At 43.2% G+C, this 19214-nt stretch overlaps 1 protein-coding gene across 4 annotated transcripts in view; it reads left to right on the top strand.

The window, feature by feature from the left end:
• ZNF423 (zinc finger protein 423) overlaps window positions 1-19214 on the top strand; it is a 230619-nt gene that overhangs the window by 69303 nt on the left and 142102 nt on the right. For 3 of the 4 annotated variants that reach the window (XR_011728477.1, XM_071756848.1, XM_071756849.1), the window contains exons 3-4: window positions 1573-1773; window positions 4644-4724. Coding sequence is in view for 3 of the 4 variants with exons in the window: in XM_071756848.1 (XP_071612949.1) it covers window positions 1573-1773; window positions 4644-4724 (282 nt within the window). In the remaining variant the exon portion in view is untranslated. The remainder of the gene's footprint in view (window positions 1-1572; window positions 1774-4643; window positions 4725-19214) is intronic. The other variant, XM_071756851.1, reaches the window with a different exon arrangement.

Here is a 19214-nt window from a genome sequence, read left to right as displayed (position 1 = left end):
GTGGCTGATTTATGTTATCATGCACAGAGCAGAAGATGGTATAAAATGTACTGTGGCTGGATAAGTGGTAGCAGAGCCCGACTAATGTGTGTGTCTGAATTGCAGTGCTTGTGCTCACCAGTTTTTGTCTTTAATAGATTTTGTTTTCAGCTTTGTTTCATGTTCTCAGCATTGGTTGTCCTTAATCTTTTTGACACTGATCTAATTTTCAAAACAATTCATCTCTCTGTTCACTGGCATTTCCTTAATGGTTTAAAATCCAAATGCAACCTGAACCAACAAGGTGGCATCTCCCTCCTGCCTGGCTTGAGCAGCTCCTGGGCTTCAGGGTCATCTGGCACTGGTCAGCAGTGTAGGAGGATTTCTTCTGCTGGAAGTCGCCATAGTTCCATTTCATTTTGCCAGATGTTTTCTCAGATCTTCCCAAACTACCAACAGGCTGTATCCAGAGCATATGAATGCTCGGGGAGGCAGGTGAAATGGTGCACGTGTAGTGCCTGCAGCTGCACTGTTGGTGAGATGCATGTAGAAGAGGTGCAGGCATCTCTGTCTCAGCCGCTCACCAAAGCCTGGTCAGCACGGCCTGCATATCCAACTGATGCTCTCTCAGTAGAGACTTAGAAGGGCTTTTTCACCTCTGCTGCCTCTCCAGAGAGCCCAAATGAGGGCCATCCGCAGTGCTTCATGGAGTCATTGGGCATGACTAGCCTCAGGCATGTCTGGGTGGCCACCGTGGTCAAGAGAGTGTCCTGGAGTCAGGATGTCGTTGCAAGCCAGGCTGCTGAGTGCATGCTGGAAGGTGCCTGTGGGTGTCTGCCCACGTGCAGGGACCTGCCAGCTGCACAGCCCTGGGGGACACGGCCCCCTGCACCAGGCTAATTCTGGAGCCACCAGAGAGCCTCCTTGTATGCTCACATGCATGAAAACTTGTGGGGTTTTTGGCAACGATGTTTCTGCCAGCCCATGTCACAGAAGAAGATAAAAAAAGTCTCAGAGACCTGAAGATCAGATGCAATGCTGTGTCTCCCAGCTAGATCAGCACAATGCAAGGCTCTTCTGCCCAGCAGAGCACCTCTTGTTAGTTCAGTGGGACCTTTGAAGTCCTGGGGTGTATGTGTGCTTTGGGGATCTTCAGCTAGATAATTTTTTTTCTGGTTGTTACTAATATTTGGGCTTGGAGGTGGTAGGGAGAGGAGAGCATTTAGAATTAAAATTCATCACATGCCTTGTCTTTGCGGGCTGTAATTAATCTTGCCAGTTTTTAAAGCTTTGAGAATCTGGTTAAGTGATAAAACACTAACAACTTTATATGACAGAGAGTTAGAGGCTCCTGCTACACACCCACCAGAGAAGATTAGGAGAGAGTGTTTGCAGGATTCACACTACGCAGCAGAGAATACAGTTGAGAATTGTTGCACTGCATGATATAAAACCCACATTAATATAATAAAAGGTGTCGGGAATAACGTGAGAGCGGCTGTAATTAAATGTATCTTAATAAGCGCAACATCCTTCTTAAAGCTCTAATTTTTCAGACCTCTCAAACTTAGAGGATGTTCTTGCTGTTGGCAGGTGGCCTGGGAGGAGAGCTGGAGAGCGAAGCAAAGGACAGCCAGGCCCTGGAAGAGAGGAACAGTGTGACGAGCCAGGAAGAGAGAAATGAGGAAGATGAAGACATGGAGGATGAGTCAATTTACACCTGCGATAACTGTCAGCAGGACTTCGATTCACTGGCAGACCTGACTGAACACAGGGCACACAACTGTCCTGGAGGTAATGTTAAACTAGCTTTACAGTTCTGACAGGTGGTTAGCTGGGTAATTGGACATAGCAACAGCTTGAGGCCTCGAGTGAGATTAAAGAATTAATAATGTAATTTTACAGTTAATGTAATTTTATTGTGGTGCCTTGGGTAGCCTTTGTTCACTCCTTTAATAAAATTAAAATAAAAGCAACAGCTTTCCAATTGGAATCTGTCAGTAATTACGTTAGACAAAAAAATATTGTGGTTTTTTTCAATGCTTAAAATTTCAGGCAGAGTATTTTTCCCTCTATCTCCAAATGTAGTAAGATAAAAAAAATCAAATGACTGATGAGTGCAGAACTCCCAGGAAGAAAGGCCTCTGAACCCTATAAAAGAACACGCCAATTTTGGAGATTAAAATTCATAGGGCGAGTTTTGTAATCCCACCCTAAAAATACACCATTCTCCCTAGGTTGGTACTGCATCACCTTTTGAATTTTATGGAAGTGAGGGCAGCATTTACCCTATGCTGATCTTGATTTTACTTTCTGTAAAGTAAGAAAAAGCTCAGAGCATTGGTGTGAACAACTGCAACATATCTTACTTTTAGATGGCTGCCTCTGTATGGCCAGCAGTAGCAGGAGGCATTCTGCAGAGAGCATTAAGCCTGTTTATGGGGACAGTAAAAAGCTTTGTAGATTTTAACAAAGATAAAATCTTATGAGAGGGAGTGCAGTATATGTTGATATGTGTTTAAATCAGAAGTTCTCATCCTTTGCCTTCCTGGAATTAAATACTCTGCCATGACTTTTTCTTCCACACTCATTTAAATTATTTTTAGGCAGTTGCTATTATGGCAGACAGACAAGTGGAAGCTGGCAGAGGGCAGAAGGGTTACTTTCTCCTCTGGTGCAGCAGTATCCCTTTGTCTTACCCCTGAGTGCATGTTCTTAATATCCACTTAATTTGTTTGGTAATTAGTCCATGTTTTCTGCTCTTCTTTTTGGGCTTAAGTAAAATGATTTTCAGTGAATTAAAAACACACAGGAAACAGTACAGCAGGGGAGGGTGAGGGTAGGGGAGGGATGGTTTACAAAGGCATTTTGTCATAAAAAGGCACTGTATATCCATCTACATATAAATGGAATAGGTGCTAATTATCTTCACCTGAGGATATCCCTGTTCCAACCAAGAGTGCCTGTTTTCCATTTAGTTTAATCTAGTGTCTTGAAATGATATAAAGTAAATAGAAAGATTGCATTCATGTATCCTGGAATGAGAATGCTTCCATGAAGACAATCTGGAATATTGCTTGATATTTACATATCTTACCTTGAAGAAAAGAAACGCTTCAGGCATACCAGTTTGTTTGATAGCCATAAGAATTTTTGTTCATGAAAAGTGCACATCTTTGTTAGTTCCTCTGAAAAGATTTGCACCACCAGGGTGAAATTCTGAAGACAGCATTAGCAAGTGTGGTATTTTTAAAGTTATTACCCCACAAGATAAGCTATTTGACTCCTCTTGCCTATAATGCCTGTCTGACACATCTGAGGCTGTAATGCAGATCCTGAGCTCTTGGCAAACAAGCTTTTCATGTCTTAATCTGAAGCAGGGTTTTCAGTCGTGTCTACATGGCTCCAGATCAATACAGGTAATATTTGTAGTGATAATATCACTAGGCTGATAATACAACATAACTAATGACTTCCTTTGGGATACTAAAGTTAGGAAGGTATTGTGTCTTAGGAGTGGTGCAGGATTACAAGAGATCACTCCAAAGAATTGGATAAACCATCTATTTCTCTGGAATCCCTTAGAAATTCATTATGGCATGCTGAAGTTATAATACAGTTTGAACACAGCTGCTTTGACATGTAAGGAGGAAACAAACAACCATTTCCCCCTTGCCTTTTCATGTATTTCAGGCTTGTTTCTTTGAGGACAAAACACCACTGAAATCTAGACATCTCCAGTAGCATAAGTGTGTGGCATTCCTTTTGATGTCAGTGTGGTAGAGATGTTCTCCTTCTGACAGAATTAGGTGCTTTTTATACCTTTTGCTTATGACTGATGTCTGTGATTGCAGGTTGTAGTTTTCCAGTGTCTACAGGGATCTGAAATGGGTCTAAACGGGGGCAGCTTGTACTGAAAGAACATCACATTTCCTTACTGGCTCATGTCTTCCCTTGCCTCCCAGCTTGCCCCCACAAATAAGCTCTCCTGCAGCAGTCCTGGAAATAATGCCTTGAACAACTAGTGAGAATTTAAAAAAATACTCCAAGAATAAACAAACACACCTTGTATACACATTGGACATGTCAAGCTTTTGAGATTAATTTAAAATTCACTGGTGTCCCCATAAGTAATTACCATTGGTGTCGTATGCAGTCTTTTTTATACATCTTTTTGCACACTGCTGTTACAGTGTAGGTGTAATAGCATGATGCTGTCTTAGAGCATTAATGACAAAAGTAAAGAATTGCACGTGGATTTACAAATTACTGTGTCCTCCAGCCAGCACCAAAAGCTGCATACATCAAGCAACTACTCTGCAATATGTCATTATCTGGTAGCTGATGCTGAGTTGTTTGTTGTTTGATGAAAACTGGCTAAAAAGCCACAAGATTTGCTGTTTTGCTTGTGTATTAATCCCCCTGCATTAGCCTGGGTTCAGCTCTAGTATTTGATTGTGTTATTTGTGCTTCCTCCACCCAATATAATGACTTTCCTACCAGGGGTCAGAGTGTCTTCATATGAACTTTTTCCCTTCAGTTTCTGAACTGAATATAGAGTGTTTTAAAGCAAGTTAGTGCATCAATGAAGTGGACAGAAGTAGGTTATGGTGGGGTCTCTGAGCATTTCATGAGGTCCTCTTCTGTTGTTGATAACTTTACAGGTTGTCTGTTTCAAACAGCAGCAGAGCTATATATGGATATTGCCAGCTTGGAAGCAGCTGAGTTTTCTAAACTACTGTACGGTAGGAACTAGTTTATAATTAAAGTCTTGCAGTTGCTCCTTTTAAATGCCCTGTAACTTGTAAACTAGGCTTACGTTTGAAATGAGGTATTATAACTGTTCCATGCTAGTGTATAATTTTGCACTTTCTTGTATTTCACCTGCTACAAGAATTACAATTGCCACACAACTGTATGTGCAGGATGCTTATCCCGAAAACCATACACGGCAGCTTGTCAAGAAGTGATGTCTCATGAATGTTTTTGTCAGTTGGCACTTTGTACTTCCCACTGATAATGAGAGACTTCTGACGTATTTCCAAAATTAGCCATCCCCAAAATTGTAATCTTTTTTTTTCACCTGATTGGCAAGTCAGAGATTTTCTATCTTTTTGCTGCTGCTGTTGTTGCTTCTTTAAATTAATGAATTACTGATCATCCTCCACAAAAGAAACTGAAATACAGTTGTGAAAAAGCAGTGTGGAAACTTAATTATACACCTAGTTTATACAGCTGTGGCTCTAATGACCTACTGGCCCTAATTACTGTGTTGTGGCTCAGTCTGAGTGCTCTTGTCCTTGCCAGAATTCTGCTCCTTTCTCTTAACCTGACTAGTGTTTCAAGCTAAAAAAAATAACAAGTTCCCCCTTTTTATTTTTTTTGTTTTCTACACTGTCATGCTGAAATGCAGTTTTCCTTCTTTCCAGAGGTCATAGCAGTGTTTTAAAATTGGCACCAGAAAAGCGCAGTAATATCACAAACTGTAAAAACATGGATTTTCCCTGGAGTCCTCAATTCTTGCTGTCTAGATCTGAAAACGGGCACCGGGGCAGTGTTTTTACTGTCAATCACTTGGAGGGTTCTGAGAGCAGGCTCTTGTCCATAGTTTGTCCCACACATTCTCCCCCCTCCAGGTGCAGGGGCAGCTGCCTTGGCCATGGTGCCTGGGTGCTTCTCTTGTCTCCCTGAAGTCAGAATTTGTGCCTGTCAGTGCTGAGAGCTCTGAAACCCCAGATTATTTTAGGGGTGCATTGGCTGAATGGCCCGTGGTCTGGCACCACACAGGTGAGCCTTGACTTTACCTGGAGGTTCCCAGCCAGCCTGAGAGGAGGCTCTTTCCAAGACTTCTGCCTACACATACCAGAAAATGAGTGTGCTGGTAAGGTGCTGGGCTGCCAGGCTTTCTATGCAGGTGCTCAGTGAACTGTGTATTTATCCTGTAGAACATAGAGCGTGTTCCCACACCTGGATTTGGATCTGAAGTCAAATAGAAGCACAGTTGCAAATCTAACAAAAAACGAGGCACATGGTAACCTTGCCAGTGCAGTGGGTTCGCAGCACATCCCGTGCAGTGTTTCCTGAGCCAACAGCACTGGCTCCGCACCCACGCGGGGTGTCTGGCACGAGTGGGGGCTGCCTGAAAGGTGCTTTCAGTGTAGTGCTGAATGTATTGCCTACATTTGTTAAAGTTGTGGTCGGTGTTGTGCTCCCTAACAGCGTTGCTCATCCAGCGGATCGGAGGCTCTTCCTGCAGGTGAAGGTAGGTGAGAGCCCTGTGCTGCTCCTCTCTGGCCAGGGCTCCGTGGCCCCGCACTCGCCCCTTTGGCAGGGGGGTGGCATTAGTGGGGGGGTGCTGAGCCTCAGCAATCGCTCCCTGGGCTGTCTCTTGGATTCAGCAGGCGTGCCGGTGCCCGTAAGGATTTGCCGTGGGGGTGACGTGAATTTCAAACGCTGCCTGCTTGCCACATAACCCCCCAGCTCGGGATTTGCTCCGTGGCTTCTCGGAGGCCCTTCCGCAGCGGGGCAAGCGCGGAGCCCGCAGCAGCTCCCCGGCTCCCCAGCCCCGCCGCAGCCGCGCGGGCTGCTCGCCGATAAGCGCGTGCCAGTGCGGCAGTCGCCGCCCCCGCACATCCCCGGTGCCACCTTTGTGCCGGGTCCCTCCGGGGACAGTGGCGAGGGAGGCAGCACCAGGCGCTGCGTGTGCAGATAGGAGCGGTGCCAGCGCTGGCCCTTTGGCTGTGGATAACCGAAAGCCCTGGTAGGATGGGAGGTAATGAGCTATCCCTGCCCCTTCCTCAGCCTCCACGTCTGCAGCGCTCATCACGGGTGGCCGGGCTACGTGTTCTGAGGCTGCACGAGCGTTTTATTAGCGATGATGATGTCTTTCTTCAAGCAGTAGATGATTTTTACACAGGAAAAATGTTTTCCCTGTCATTTTTAAACATATGGCCCAGTGAGGAGCTGAGGATGACACGTTAGCATGCTTGTATTGGCAAGGGACTGTTTCATTCTTGCTAGTTTAATTGAGTTCTTTTATCTACTTTTATCTAGTTCAAAAAGTAGTCTGCAAAGTAAGCACAGGTATATATGAAAACAGAGAGGAAAGAAACTGAGCACATGTTTTAAATGAGGGCCTCTTAAAGAAAGCACGTGTCCTTTTGAAGTCTTGAACAGTTTGCTACTTGGCTCTCGCCTCCTAGTTTGTTGCTGCAGCAGAAGTGGAGAGATGAACAAAGACTGAAGCCCCCCAAACGTTGCAGAGCCAGAGCTAACTGCTGGGTGCCAGCCGTGAGAGCTCCCATGTGCAGCAGGACCTGCTGGTTCCAGAACTGGAACCTCTCCAGCTGTCCCCCCAGTTCCAGGGCTCACACAACACTTCTTGGGCACTGGGGGTGCCAGAGCTTCACCTCCTCTCCTCCCTCCGCTTCATATTTCTGTTTGCAAAGGATAATCCATTGCCATGTTACAGCAGAGGGAGCATTGTGTGGGTCTGTGTAGGGCAGGTTTGTTTCACAGCATTGCAGAAATCTAAGTAAATAATAAATGCTTTCTTGAAAAGGAGGAGGGAGGAGGCTCTGTCCAGGGCTGGAGCCTGCTGGATGCTGCAAGGGCAGCTGTGCCTGCAGGAAGCAGGATCACTGCTGTCATCAGCAGGTCCCAGCACTCAGGAGGTTGTAGACACAACCCAATATGTGAAACTCAATTCAGAAGTGCAGTGAGGATAGCCTGGAGACTACAGTAGATGGGTGCTTGTTATAAACTGGCCTTTAATAATGCCTCAGAGAGCTTGGTGGAGGATGTGCTGGGGTTGTCCTGTCTCAGGCAGACAAGAGCATAGATTGTTTGTGTCTCAGGCACTGCTAAAGGGTGTGCATTGCCTTTCTGTGTGCTGTGGAGGGACAAGACTGTGTTGGCCATATCAACAGCCTTGGCAGATTCAGAGCTGTCAGGATGAGCAATGAATGAGAGGTGCACTGAAAGTGTGCCTTTTTTTTCTCATTTCTTCTCTTACCAGGCCATCAGGTACATAGTCTTCATATAAGGCTGGCTGTATGGAGCTAGCTTGGTGGCCCCATAGTGCTGTTTTCCCAGAGTATTCTCCTAGCTGTCAAAGAACCTATTTGGACACTTGGTGCTTTTTGTTAAAATTCCTCAGATAAGCTTCTTCCATGAATTTCTGTTCTGAAGTTTCTTCTCGAAGCAAGGTATGCATTTAGCATTTCCTGTAGTGGGGACTCAGAGTTCAGCTATGCATTGGGGAAAAGTATTCAGTTTTGTTCACTTCAGCTTTGTCATGTGCTCTCATATGATACTCTTCAGTTTTTCCAGTGGAGGAGACAGCAAGCTATTGTCCCCTTTCCACCTTCTCCACCCACCCATGTCTGAGCAGACTTCTTTTGCTGCCCCACGGTCTCCAAATCCATATTTGCAATCCTCTTACTCATATCTCCCATATCTTGACTCAGAATAAGAGACTGAGGCACATGGGAAAGCAGGGTTGATAGGACAGGGAATGGGTAAGGGATCTTCCTCACCAGTAGTAGAGATGTGGTCACATTTGTGTGTCTGTTGTGGCTCCTGAGTAGGAGGTGAGGAACAGTACTTGTTCTGGTGTGAAGACCTGGCAGACAGAGAGGTGATACCTGGCTGTGTAGGAGAAAAACAATTAATACTTCAATGTTTATTAAGAAAAAAAAAAATAACCAGCAGTGCATTTCAAGCACTCGTCACACAGCATAATTTTGCTGTTGGAAGTAGTGGGATTTAAAAAGTCTAATGTTAATTTCTTTGAATGTGTAGAATATACATGGGGTTTGTTTTTCTTTGTTTTTTAAGTAAATTAAAAAATAAAGGACATGTGTATGCAAACATTGTCAATAATTCCTATCTTTCACTTCTTTTTTTAAACAAGCTCTAGAAAAAAATCTCCACAGAAGTTCTGTAGTGCATATTTGAATGCTTTTGTTGTAGCCTCATTAAACTTGGCTTGTCTGCAGATACAGCTGGCATGTTATTAACTGTGCTCCAGGCTTGGGGAAGCCAGAAAGCAGCCTCCACCCCCCAGTGCTGGCTGGCTTTAGGGAAACCTGCCAGCATGGGTTGGTCCTCTTCAGCTGGCTGGCTTTGGGAGCGCTTTGCTGGAGCATCTCTGCATGGCCTCTGGGTCCAGGAGCCCAGGGCTCTGCCTGCCTCAAGTGCTGACTGGAGGGAGGGCTGTGCAGTGTCCTCCCTGCTGGCCAACAGCCTGTACCTGTGTGCTGTGGCAGTCCCTTGCAACCAGGATGGATCCACCAAGGTATGTGCCAGCCCGTGGACAGCCTCAGCTGGGTGCCTGCCTTCTCCATAGGACTCCTCTGCCTCTCTTTACTCTGGGTAGGCAAGAAGCAAATTTGCGATTGTCTGCTAAACAGCTTCTCTGTTCTGAACAAAGGCATTACTGGAATGAACCAGTCAAATAAATTGAAAAAGGGAAATATTTTCCCTGTACCTGCTGGAGATGCTGTTGCTCTCCATGTGGGGTTTGTATATCAGAAGACCTCCACCAGAGGTCTAAGCAGCTTCTGAATTTCTTTGAACCTTTGGTAACAAGTACGTACCTTTTGGATGCTCTTTCATTTAAAATAATTTTAATAGCCTTTCTAAATAGTAAGGTGAATAAAACAAAAAATTCATTTCATATTCAATTCAAAATAGTTGAAAATCTATTAAATAGAAATGTAAGTTAAATAGTGTGAATTAAATGTAGGTAATGTTATTCAAACTTCTTCCTTATTACAACTATCTTTCATTGTCTTAACTAAGGAAAAAATTGATTTGGGGATTTCAAGGCACTTGTTTTTTTCATATTAATACTTCCTAGGACATCTGAGCACTTTTTAATCTTTAAGCATTTAGACTAGCAAGTCCTTTCTGAGACAAGTAAATACTATCTTTATTTTTATCATCACGGAATGAAGAAGTCACTCTAATCTGGCTTTGGAATTGATTGTTACTGGAAGTGGCATTCCTTTCCTTCCCTTCTTTCTGTGTCCCACCTTATACTGGTACAAGGTTTGTATTGTCTTTCAGAGCTGACATAGCTGACAATTAAAAGGGTCAACATGAGGGTGATAAGAGGTCAGGGTTTGTGACAGAATTCAAGACATTCCCCTTTAACAGCCTGAGTTATTTTGGATGGAAATGAATGTAACTATGGCTTCACTGATTTGCCTAATGACATGCATGAAATTGGTGGAAGAGCCAAGGTTTTTAAACCAGGTGGGTTTTGTTGCTGGTGAAACCTGTAACTGTGGGGATGAGTTCTTAAAGGCACCATTTTTTTTTTTAATTATTTTTTTCTTGGCAAGTGGGCCCATCTCTTCTTTAGACTTCTTTGAAAATCTTTCTTAGCATAATAGCGAAAGACTTTTTGGCTCCTCCTTATGTTGATACTCAATTACTGTTAGCCTTGCTGAGGAGGACATACGGAAAGGCTGAAGAAGCCCATCACTTTTCTCTTCTCTGGGGAATCTGTTACATTAAACATTTGAATAGATTTTTGAACATAATTCCCAGTCATTTCCTCTACAGTGAACTCAGTTCAGTCGTGCAGACTTTGTACTTAATGATATCTCTTAAAATAAATGAGATTTGATATAACTTATATTAAATGGTCATTTTGGAAGTCTACATCTACTAATTATTCATCAGAAAATTTGTAAAGACAGAAGTAAAATAAATTCCCCTTTATGACCTCACAGTCTACAGAAATATAAATGTATACACCTGTGTTCACTTTCTCTGAGTAAAACTGAATACAGGTGATTTACTGGGCTCCAAGTGTAGTCTAAGCAGATTTGAATTGCATTATTCTGTCTGCATCAATAAACCATAGCAACCAACCAAGCCAAAACCAGCCAAAATTCAACATGCCTCTAGGAGTTTTTTAAATTTATAGTGATAGCTTTTGGTCTGTCTCTGCATCATATGGGATTTTGCTTTTGGTGAGCTCTTCTGTTTATCTTCTCAGGATGCCCATTCTCTTGCCTTCCCTCTCTCTGTTCTCTGTGCTGGTGTCCCTGTGGACTCCCTCCTGGAAGACTGTTTCCTTGCTCTCTCCTTTCTGGACTGCCACCATTTTGCATCTCTTGCTCACTGCAGTCTTTTCCCTGATGCTGTGCTGGCCCTTTCCTGGCTCAGCATGTAGCTGAGTCACTTCACAGTTTATACATTGAAATTCCACCTTTCTGTGTTACTGTTTTCTCCTGAACTCTCAGCTGCAGTCGCTCTTTTGTCCATTGTCCCAGAGCCAGCTCTTCCTTGGGGCTCCAAGCACATTCAGGGTCTTCCTTGAAGTATCCCACAGGGACCAGCATCTGCAGATCTCTTTGAGGAGCTGCAAGAAATCAGACTGCTCCGTGTGCTGTTCTGGAGGCAGTCTCACCTAGGTTCATCCAAGATAAAAATTAGTCAAATCTTTGTTCACAAAACCTAGCAAATTATTTAATTTGTATTCAGATTGCATCCAGATCCAACCTGGGTAGCTGCTTGATCTCACCTTGCTGCCCTTTTCTACTCCTTTCTCTCTTTCAGCCACTTGCCATGGTTTCTTTTCCAAGAGCTGTTTCACGTGGGAGTTGTATTCAGTATTAATGGTATGCAGTATAACTGGGTCTCATTTTGACCAGAGCCTCTGGTATGGATTAATAAAGCAGATAGTATTCCTTGCCTGTTTCTGGAGGATGAACTGTCATCTTGAGGAGGCAGCCACTATGCTGTTTAATTTTCCACACAAATAAGACAAATTCAACCCAAAAATTAAACCAAAAGAAAGTCAATAGGATTGTCTTGTCTCGTAGTGTAAATGAGGGAAAACTGTTTTCTGGCAGCCAGTTTAAACTCTGGAAATGTGAACATCTGGAGGGAAGCTGCTGTTTCTCTTGATTACTAGGTATACACATACACATCAGTGTTGTACAAAATAGCTCATCCTATGTTAAACAATTCAGTTTTGAAGACCTGACTAGCTACAATTGGCTGTATTGAAAATAACATCATTACTTTGAGGGTTCATCTGTCTTAATTAAGAGAAAAACAAGGAGAGCCAATCCTTAGAGCAAACTGGGGGCAGTGATTTTGCAGGTGGTACTGGAGATGGGGAAAAATGCAATCTGACTTAGCAAACCTGTCTGTTTTTCCAGTGGCTGCTACAGTTATTGGCTGTGCATGTCCAGATCACTGGTGACAGTCAGGAGACTCAGCTCTTAGAGCTTGGCCACTCCAGGTAGGGGAGGGAGAGAGGGAGGGAAGAGGACGGGGAGAAAAAACAGTTTATGAACTTGCCCCTCTTGAGGTAGCAAATGTGCCTTTCTCCATGCCCAGGATCATTGCTGAACAACCAGCAGCTGCATCCCAGTCTTCTTTTCCTGTCAGCAAATGTCACTTCGCAAACCTCAGTAGTTTCAAGAAGCCACTATTTGAACACAGGGAATAGAGGAAACTCATGGACAGAAATGTTGTGGTGTGTGGGCTGCTCTGGATTTTACTTGGAAGACAATGATCTCCACAAATGTTTTAAATTAGGCTATCCTTGATAATTATGGTGGTATGGAGTCCAACCAAAATGTCAGGAAAAAACAAGTTGCTGTCTTAAGCAGACATGAAAAAAAATGAAAGGCTTAACTTTTGTCCTGAGGGTGATAAAACAGCACCACACAGCTGAAAATCAATCTGACCTTCACCCACGTGATGCTGTTGTCTCGGTCTGTCTTTCATTTCCTTTGGTTGAGTGAAGGCTGTGGCATTCAGTGGGGAGAAAAGCCAGAGGGAGGTGGGGAGAAAAGCCAGAGGGAGGTGGGGAGAATCCTGTTTTCTCTGGAAAGGCTTTGGTGCTTGCATAAGTTGACTCCATAGAGTTGCTGTGAAACATTGAATTTATTTTTTTTTTAATAATTTTTAAACTTTCTTTTAAAAGAAGTTCTTATTCTCCTAATAGCTAGCCATCACATTAAAGAAGACGTGCTGTAAAAAAAGTATTTGTCATATAAAACATTCTGTTTTAATTAAACCTAGAATTAGCCAGTGACAGTATTTTGAAATGAAGCCTTCATGTAGCAACAGGAAACCTGCATGTTCATTTAAAACCAGAAATTTGTACCCAAAGTGGAGAAAAAAAGGATAATTATTTTTTTCCAGAGATACTTTAGCATTCTATGTTGCAGGCTTTGCACACGCAAAGAGAAGGTACCCAGATACACGTAAAGTTTTGTATACGTTGATAAACCAACAGTTAGAACTTGTGTATAAGCAATATTATTGATTTTCAAAACAGGTACAATTTCAATTGGTGAACTAATCATTTTGCACAACATCCTGCACAAAGTGGTTCCCACCTCGTTTTCCCAGAGACAGAGAATGAACTAATTGAATGGGTAAAATTCTGTGCTCTTAAACAGCACCAACAAAGGGGAAAACCATGTGCATAAGCCCATTTTAATACTCTTTTTTACATCTTGAAAGCAATAAAATGTGCAGTTTGTAGCTGTTCATCCAATTCCCTGTTTCTTCCATCTACATTGAATCTAAATGTGACCTAGAGGCAAACAGTTGCCAGATATTTCTTTTGGAAAACAGTAAGTTTTCCATGCAGGCATGACAAAACTAAAATTGCTGTAAGTTCTGCATATCTTAAACTGCAGTTTTCCTGATTCATCTCATCGCATGGAGATAATGTCCTTTCATGTTATAGTCATAAACTACTCTGTTCCTTTATATTTTTGTGCTATAGGTACCTATCTAGCATGGAGAGAGTTAGGGATATCTGCTATTTTCTTTGTTCAGCAAATCTTGCCTGTTTTAGGAACATCTATAAGAAATACCAACTTTTTTAAAAAAAGATAAAGACGGAGATTAGATTTAGCTTTAGAGATTAATCCCTGCTTTGTAAAGGTTAAGAATGAAACAATTTGCTCATTTATCTATTTGGGGTGATGGAGATTAATTTGTGACTACAGCTTTTTATTTAAGTGTGGTTTGCCTGATGTGCCAACCATCACGGACACTATTTTACATGGCATTGAGAAAACCCAAAAGACAAATGTGAAAGATGGTGGGACCTTTTTCTGGCCAGCTCTGCTACTCAGGCCTCCACGTGATATATCAAAATGCTATTTGCATAAATGTAGAGTGTAATAAGTTATCATTCTGATTAACACCATTAACTGCTTAACTGCTGTAGAAATTGGCTTCCAAAGCTGCTTGATCATACCAGTTGCTCTCCAGTCATTCCATTTGCTGTCTCGCTGGGGATAATGGTATGCAAGGGAAAGCAAGGAGGTCAAGGATCTTTTTGTTTAGTCTCTTTGCACATTAAAAGTTCTATTATGTGTTTGTATTGCATGTGGTTTCCAGTCTGTTGGCTACAATGCTTTCAAAATCCATTGATGATGAGTTTGTGAAGCTAAATATATCTTGTGGGTTATGACTACCAAGCTATCTCTTCTCCAAGCAGTCAGGGCCAATATTTAGCAAGTGTTTTTCCAAATGAGGGATTTTGAAACCGAGTCAAATGATCTTACAAAAGGGTTAACAGAAATGCTAATACAGAAGATGACAGCAAATGCTTGGTCTGAGCTGATGGTGGGGTTGTGTGGAGCCATGCGATGCTGTTTATGGGGAAGTGGGTCTCAGGCTGGGGTTTTTGATGGGTTTTTCTGTGGGTGGGGGAGGGCTGTGGTATTGTTGTGAATGACACAGCCACCACAAAGCTGAATGGAGTTAAAAAATCAGTGTCCTCTACAGCCATCCCTTTTTCTGCCCTAGAAAGAAGTAGGTGCAGCGTGCTGTGGCGGGGGCATGCGTGGGGGCCCTGTGCAAGCTCACCCTGAGGCCCCCCAACAGCATCAGAGCCACCCAGCTGTCCCCCCATGGCTGGCAGGGCAGTCGGGCTCTGCCGGGACCTCGCTGCTGCTTTTTGCCCGACATTTAAGGGAATGCAAAACCAGCCTGCAGGATGCAGCCACATCCTAAGGGCTGGCACAGCCGCCTTGCTTGTTTTCATTCTCCAGCTAGTAGACTGACCTTTTAAAAAAACAGTTTCAGCTGCTGTGAAACAGTGACAATAGCTTTAATAGATTTCATTTTGGTATGAAAAAGCTGGGGTTACGTTTTGAAAATGTAAACTAGCAGCCATAAACCTGGCTAGAGCAGTTCGTGTTTTAGCTGAGTCTTTCAGGCCGCATACAAACTCAGGCAGATGTCACTGCCTCCCTGCCAGGCATTAGCACAAGATACTGATTTTCTTTTAAAATGAAATCACAGATTTTATTTTTTAAAGCAGTTTATGTTCTGACTGCATGAGTACCTTCACACCTGTCAGTTCAATCCAGTGCGCTCGCTCCCAAGGGTAACCTGACATCTGGGAAATTCTGCCTCAGCCCAGCCTGATCCCCTCTGCAGCATCTTTTGTATTTTAAATTGAAATGGAGTTACACCATCACACATCATCCTTTGCATCATTCTGTTCTGCTCCAGCATATTCCTGCTTTTATAACTTTTGCTTTAAATCCTGATCCTGGGCTATTTCAGGAGTGTTGCAGTTATCTGTAAGCTGTCTTGCTTTTCACTGTGGGGCTGGTAAGCTCAAAAACATCTGCAGGCAGGGTCAGTCCAGCTTGCTAGTCTTTAGAGGATATTTACAAAGTTTCATAAGGCTTGGACCCATACCCACACCCATCCTAAATGCAGTGTCTACAGATTTATCCCCAGGAGCCTCTTACAAGCTTTGTTTGTATTGCTATCTAGAGCTATCCCACTGCAGAAATCCTCAGGAGAGAGAAGTGGTCAAGAGTACTTAGAAACATCTGTTAAAAATTGAGACAAACACTGCACTGTCACTAGAAGCATTTGGGATGGGGCGAATGAAATTTATCATGTGGTGCTACAGGAAAATGGACGTTTTTTTGTTCTTCACTTTTCCTTGAAGATCAATAGTTTGGTCAGTAGATTCAGGAATATGACCCTGCAGTATACACCTGGGGCAGAGAGATGCTTTTTACCAATGTCACAAACCCACTGGAGAGCCAAACCTTGCAGTCTTACAGGAGCACTGTTTCCAGAGTACTTGTGACTGATTCATCACAAGCTTTCTACTCGTCTCAAGAAATCCTGCATTAAGTGTGCAGACCTAGAAAGCGACATTAGGAGAGAAAGTGACTTCACTGTGACTTTTTATTGCTTGCCATAGTCTTGGCAAAAGGGAAGAAGTTGTAGCAACAAAACTAATGGATGAACTCTCTGACTGGTTTTGTATGTGGCTACATACTGGATTCAGTGAGTATTTAATGAATACTGGCGTTTGTCCCCAGTGATGTATCACGAAGTTACAGGCAATTTGGCAGAAAAAACCCAAGTTTTCTTACTTGAGGCCAGACTTGCTATGATGTCACATTTCTCTATCACAGTCCAGCTCAGACCCCCACCTGACCCTGTTCCCCACAGAAAATTCTCATCTCCCTTTCCCATCCTCTGCTTATGAGCTATGCTGGTTGGTGGGTGGCACGTGTGTGGGCTGATTGCTTAGGACAGACCCAAGAGTGGGGATAAGTGCTGGCTCTGTTCTCAACCTTTCTCTCCGCAGAGACATGAACTGGGGTCTCTGTCCTACCCAATCAAAGGTAGGTTCACCAATCTTAGAAACTCAATTTCTATAAAAGAAACTCAATTTCTCTCAGAGCCCTCTATCCCCAGTCCAGTGTGATTCAAAAGTTAATAGGAAGGGACAAACAGTTAAGACATATGACAGGCAATATGGTCACATAAACCTTGTTTTCCTGGATGCCATACTGAAAAAAATGAACACAAAGCTCCTGAGAATAAATAAGTCACTTCAGATTGAGACTTGATGGACAATGTTGGCTTTGTTACCACTCTGCAGGTAGCAAGGGGATAGGGTTAGGGGAGAATTTCCAGAAACGTAGGAGAGTTGTTATTAGAAGGGTAAAGCTTCTTCTGCCATTCCCCCATAGTGGACCCCGCATTACCTTGGTCCCTCCTCCTTAAAGAAGCCTTTTGAGAAAAAGTCTCTTGTGACAGGAACATCTCTCAGGCCTTTTCATCTGTGAGCTGCCAGGTTAAAGGATAGGGCTAGAGAACAAAAGAGGTTCAGATACCACAGACAAGCTTTTGTAGGATCTGCCACATCAGCTGTCTCTTATAAGGTCTGCTGTATTTTCTGTTGATGGTGCTCTTCCCCAAGGATTTCCCCACAGCTGGGAACACCTGCCATAACCCACACTGATATTTTCCTCAATGCCTTTCATTTCTGCATACAGATGGAGCTGAGCTATCACACACTGTCCTTGCCCTTATTCTGTTCTGCTCCTTGGCAGTCACAGCTTTCCTGTCTAGGAGCTTTCCTCCCACTCTCCTCTCAACCTTTTTCAGGAGGGGCTTTGCAATTATTTATAAGCGTGCCTCCCCTGTTTTCTGGCATTTTCAGTGTAGTCTGCGTAAGAAAGAGGAAAGCTAAGTATATGTTCTCTCTCTTTACAGGGAAAGCAAAACTTGAAGGAAATCTTGCTGGTCTGTGTTAGCAAGATAATCTTGGGGTTTTTAGGAGGCAGGGAACTCTCCCTTTCACATCAATGGCCTTCTGCATGGGGAAAAGTCTTATTGGCCTGTAACCACCTCTTGCCTTTGATGTATTTTCAGATCCAGGAAGGGAAGGCAGCCAACTTGCTTGCATGCTTGTCAAGGGGGGGCTGGCTGTCCTACTTATCCTGTATTCCCCCTTGCCATCCTCAAGTGGATTTTCTCTCTCCTTCCTGCTACCATGTTTTAGAATTAGAAGCACCTTTTGATTTACCTCCTGCTCTTTGTGTTCTGGGGCTTGAGATTTTCCAAAATACATCATGGTAAAAGGCAAAGCTCTAATGATGAGCATTGTAGCTCCTCTTGAGGCATCCTTACATTATTTGAATGAAATAAATGTTTATTCAAGCCAAAGAGAAGTATCTTCTCATTTTGCTGCTGCAAATTGGTGGGATGAGTGAGTAACTGTTCCTCTGGAAACAGTAAAGTGGTCAGGCTTCTCTGCTGCCCAGTATTACAAGTGGGATGATGCACTTAACAGTTAACTCAAAATGCACTCTTCTCTAAAAAGAAATGTATTCACCCTCCAATGTTATACACACAGAAAATAAACATCTGTTGAATTTACCAACCTTAGATAAAAACTGATGGTTGCAGCTGAATCTCACTTTGAGTTTTTCGTTAAAACTCTTCAAAGCAAACTACAGGGTAGAGGATCTCTTGTGAGCCAAAGTTAACCTCCCTGTTCCTGCCAGTGAATCTGTATCTCCAAATTTCATACTGCCAAGTTCTCCAGCACCTCTTTTGAACACGAGTGGGGTTCTGTAGGTCAGTTTGAAGCTCTCACTTGAAACACACTCTGTGACCTAATGGAGCATTTTCTGGAACTGAAGCTGCTGTATCCGGTGGTGTTTGTGCTATATAGAGCAATGAGTCATGGCTTGCTAAAGGAGAAATAAAAGGTTTCTTAGAAAACCATTCAGAAAAGCTAAGGTTGGTTTTCAGTGCTGTTGGTGTCTGTGGTGAAATTGGTGTGGCAAGTCACTGCTGCAGTGCTTCTAAGCATTACTAGTGCCTCATCTGGATACTCTCTTTGTATAGTTTTTGCAGCCAGCTTCCTGCACAGTAGACTTCCTCCTAATATGGGATATTGCTTTCATATTTTTCATATAGAGCACCAGATATGGGAGCTTGTTCCTTGCTATACTTTTATTCTTAATTATATACTTGAATTGCAAAAGTGCAAAACCCTTCACCTCCTGCTGAAATCTTGAGGAACTATGGATGTTCATCATCCTGAACAGTCAAGTAATTGTGTTGCAGACTTTACTCTGAGTGGGTTCTTTTTCATAGCTTACCAGATCATTAATGTTTCAGTTGGCTGGCTCTGAATTCATGACAGCAGAACAAGTTAACAACTGAATGTGCTACTGCAGTCTCTCAGCCAACTTGTCTGTGATGTGAGTGTTCGGGATACACCAGCAACAGTCAGAGGTGGCACTGTAGGGTGGGCGTCTGTGTCTGAGTGAGCAGATAATGGGCACAGTGAGGGTGCTGCCTCTTCAGCCAGGTCCCCAAGTCACCATCTGGGATTTCCACCAGTGGGGCTAACAGTCTGTATTAGCACCTTGGCTGCTGGGGCTTCACTGCTATCACAAACCAAT

This window comes from Heliangelus exortis, chromosome 13, assembly GCF_036169615.1.
Source record: "Heliangelus exortis chromosome 13, bHelExo1.hap1, whole genome shotgun sequence".
In the NCBI taxonomy this organism is placed as follows: Eukaryota; Metazoa; Chordata; class Aves; order Apodiformes; family Trochilidae; genus Heliangelus; species Heliangelus exortis.
This window is presented reverse-complemented; position numbering and strand designations above follow the sequence as displayed.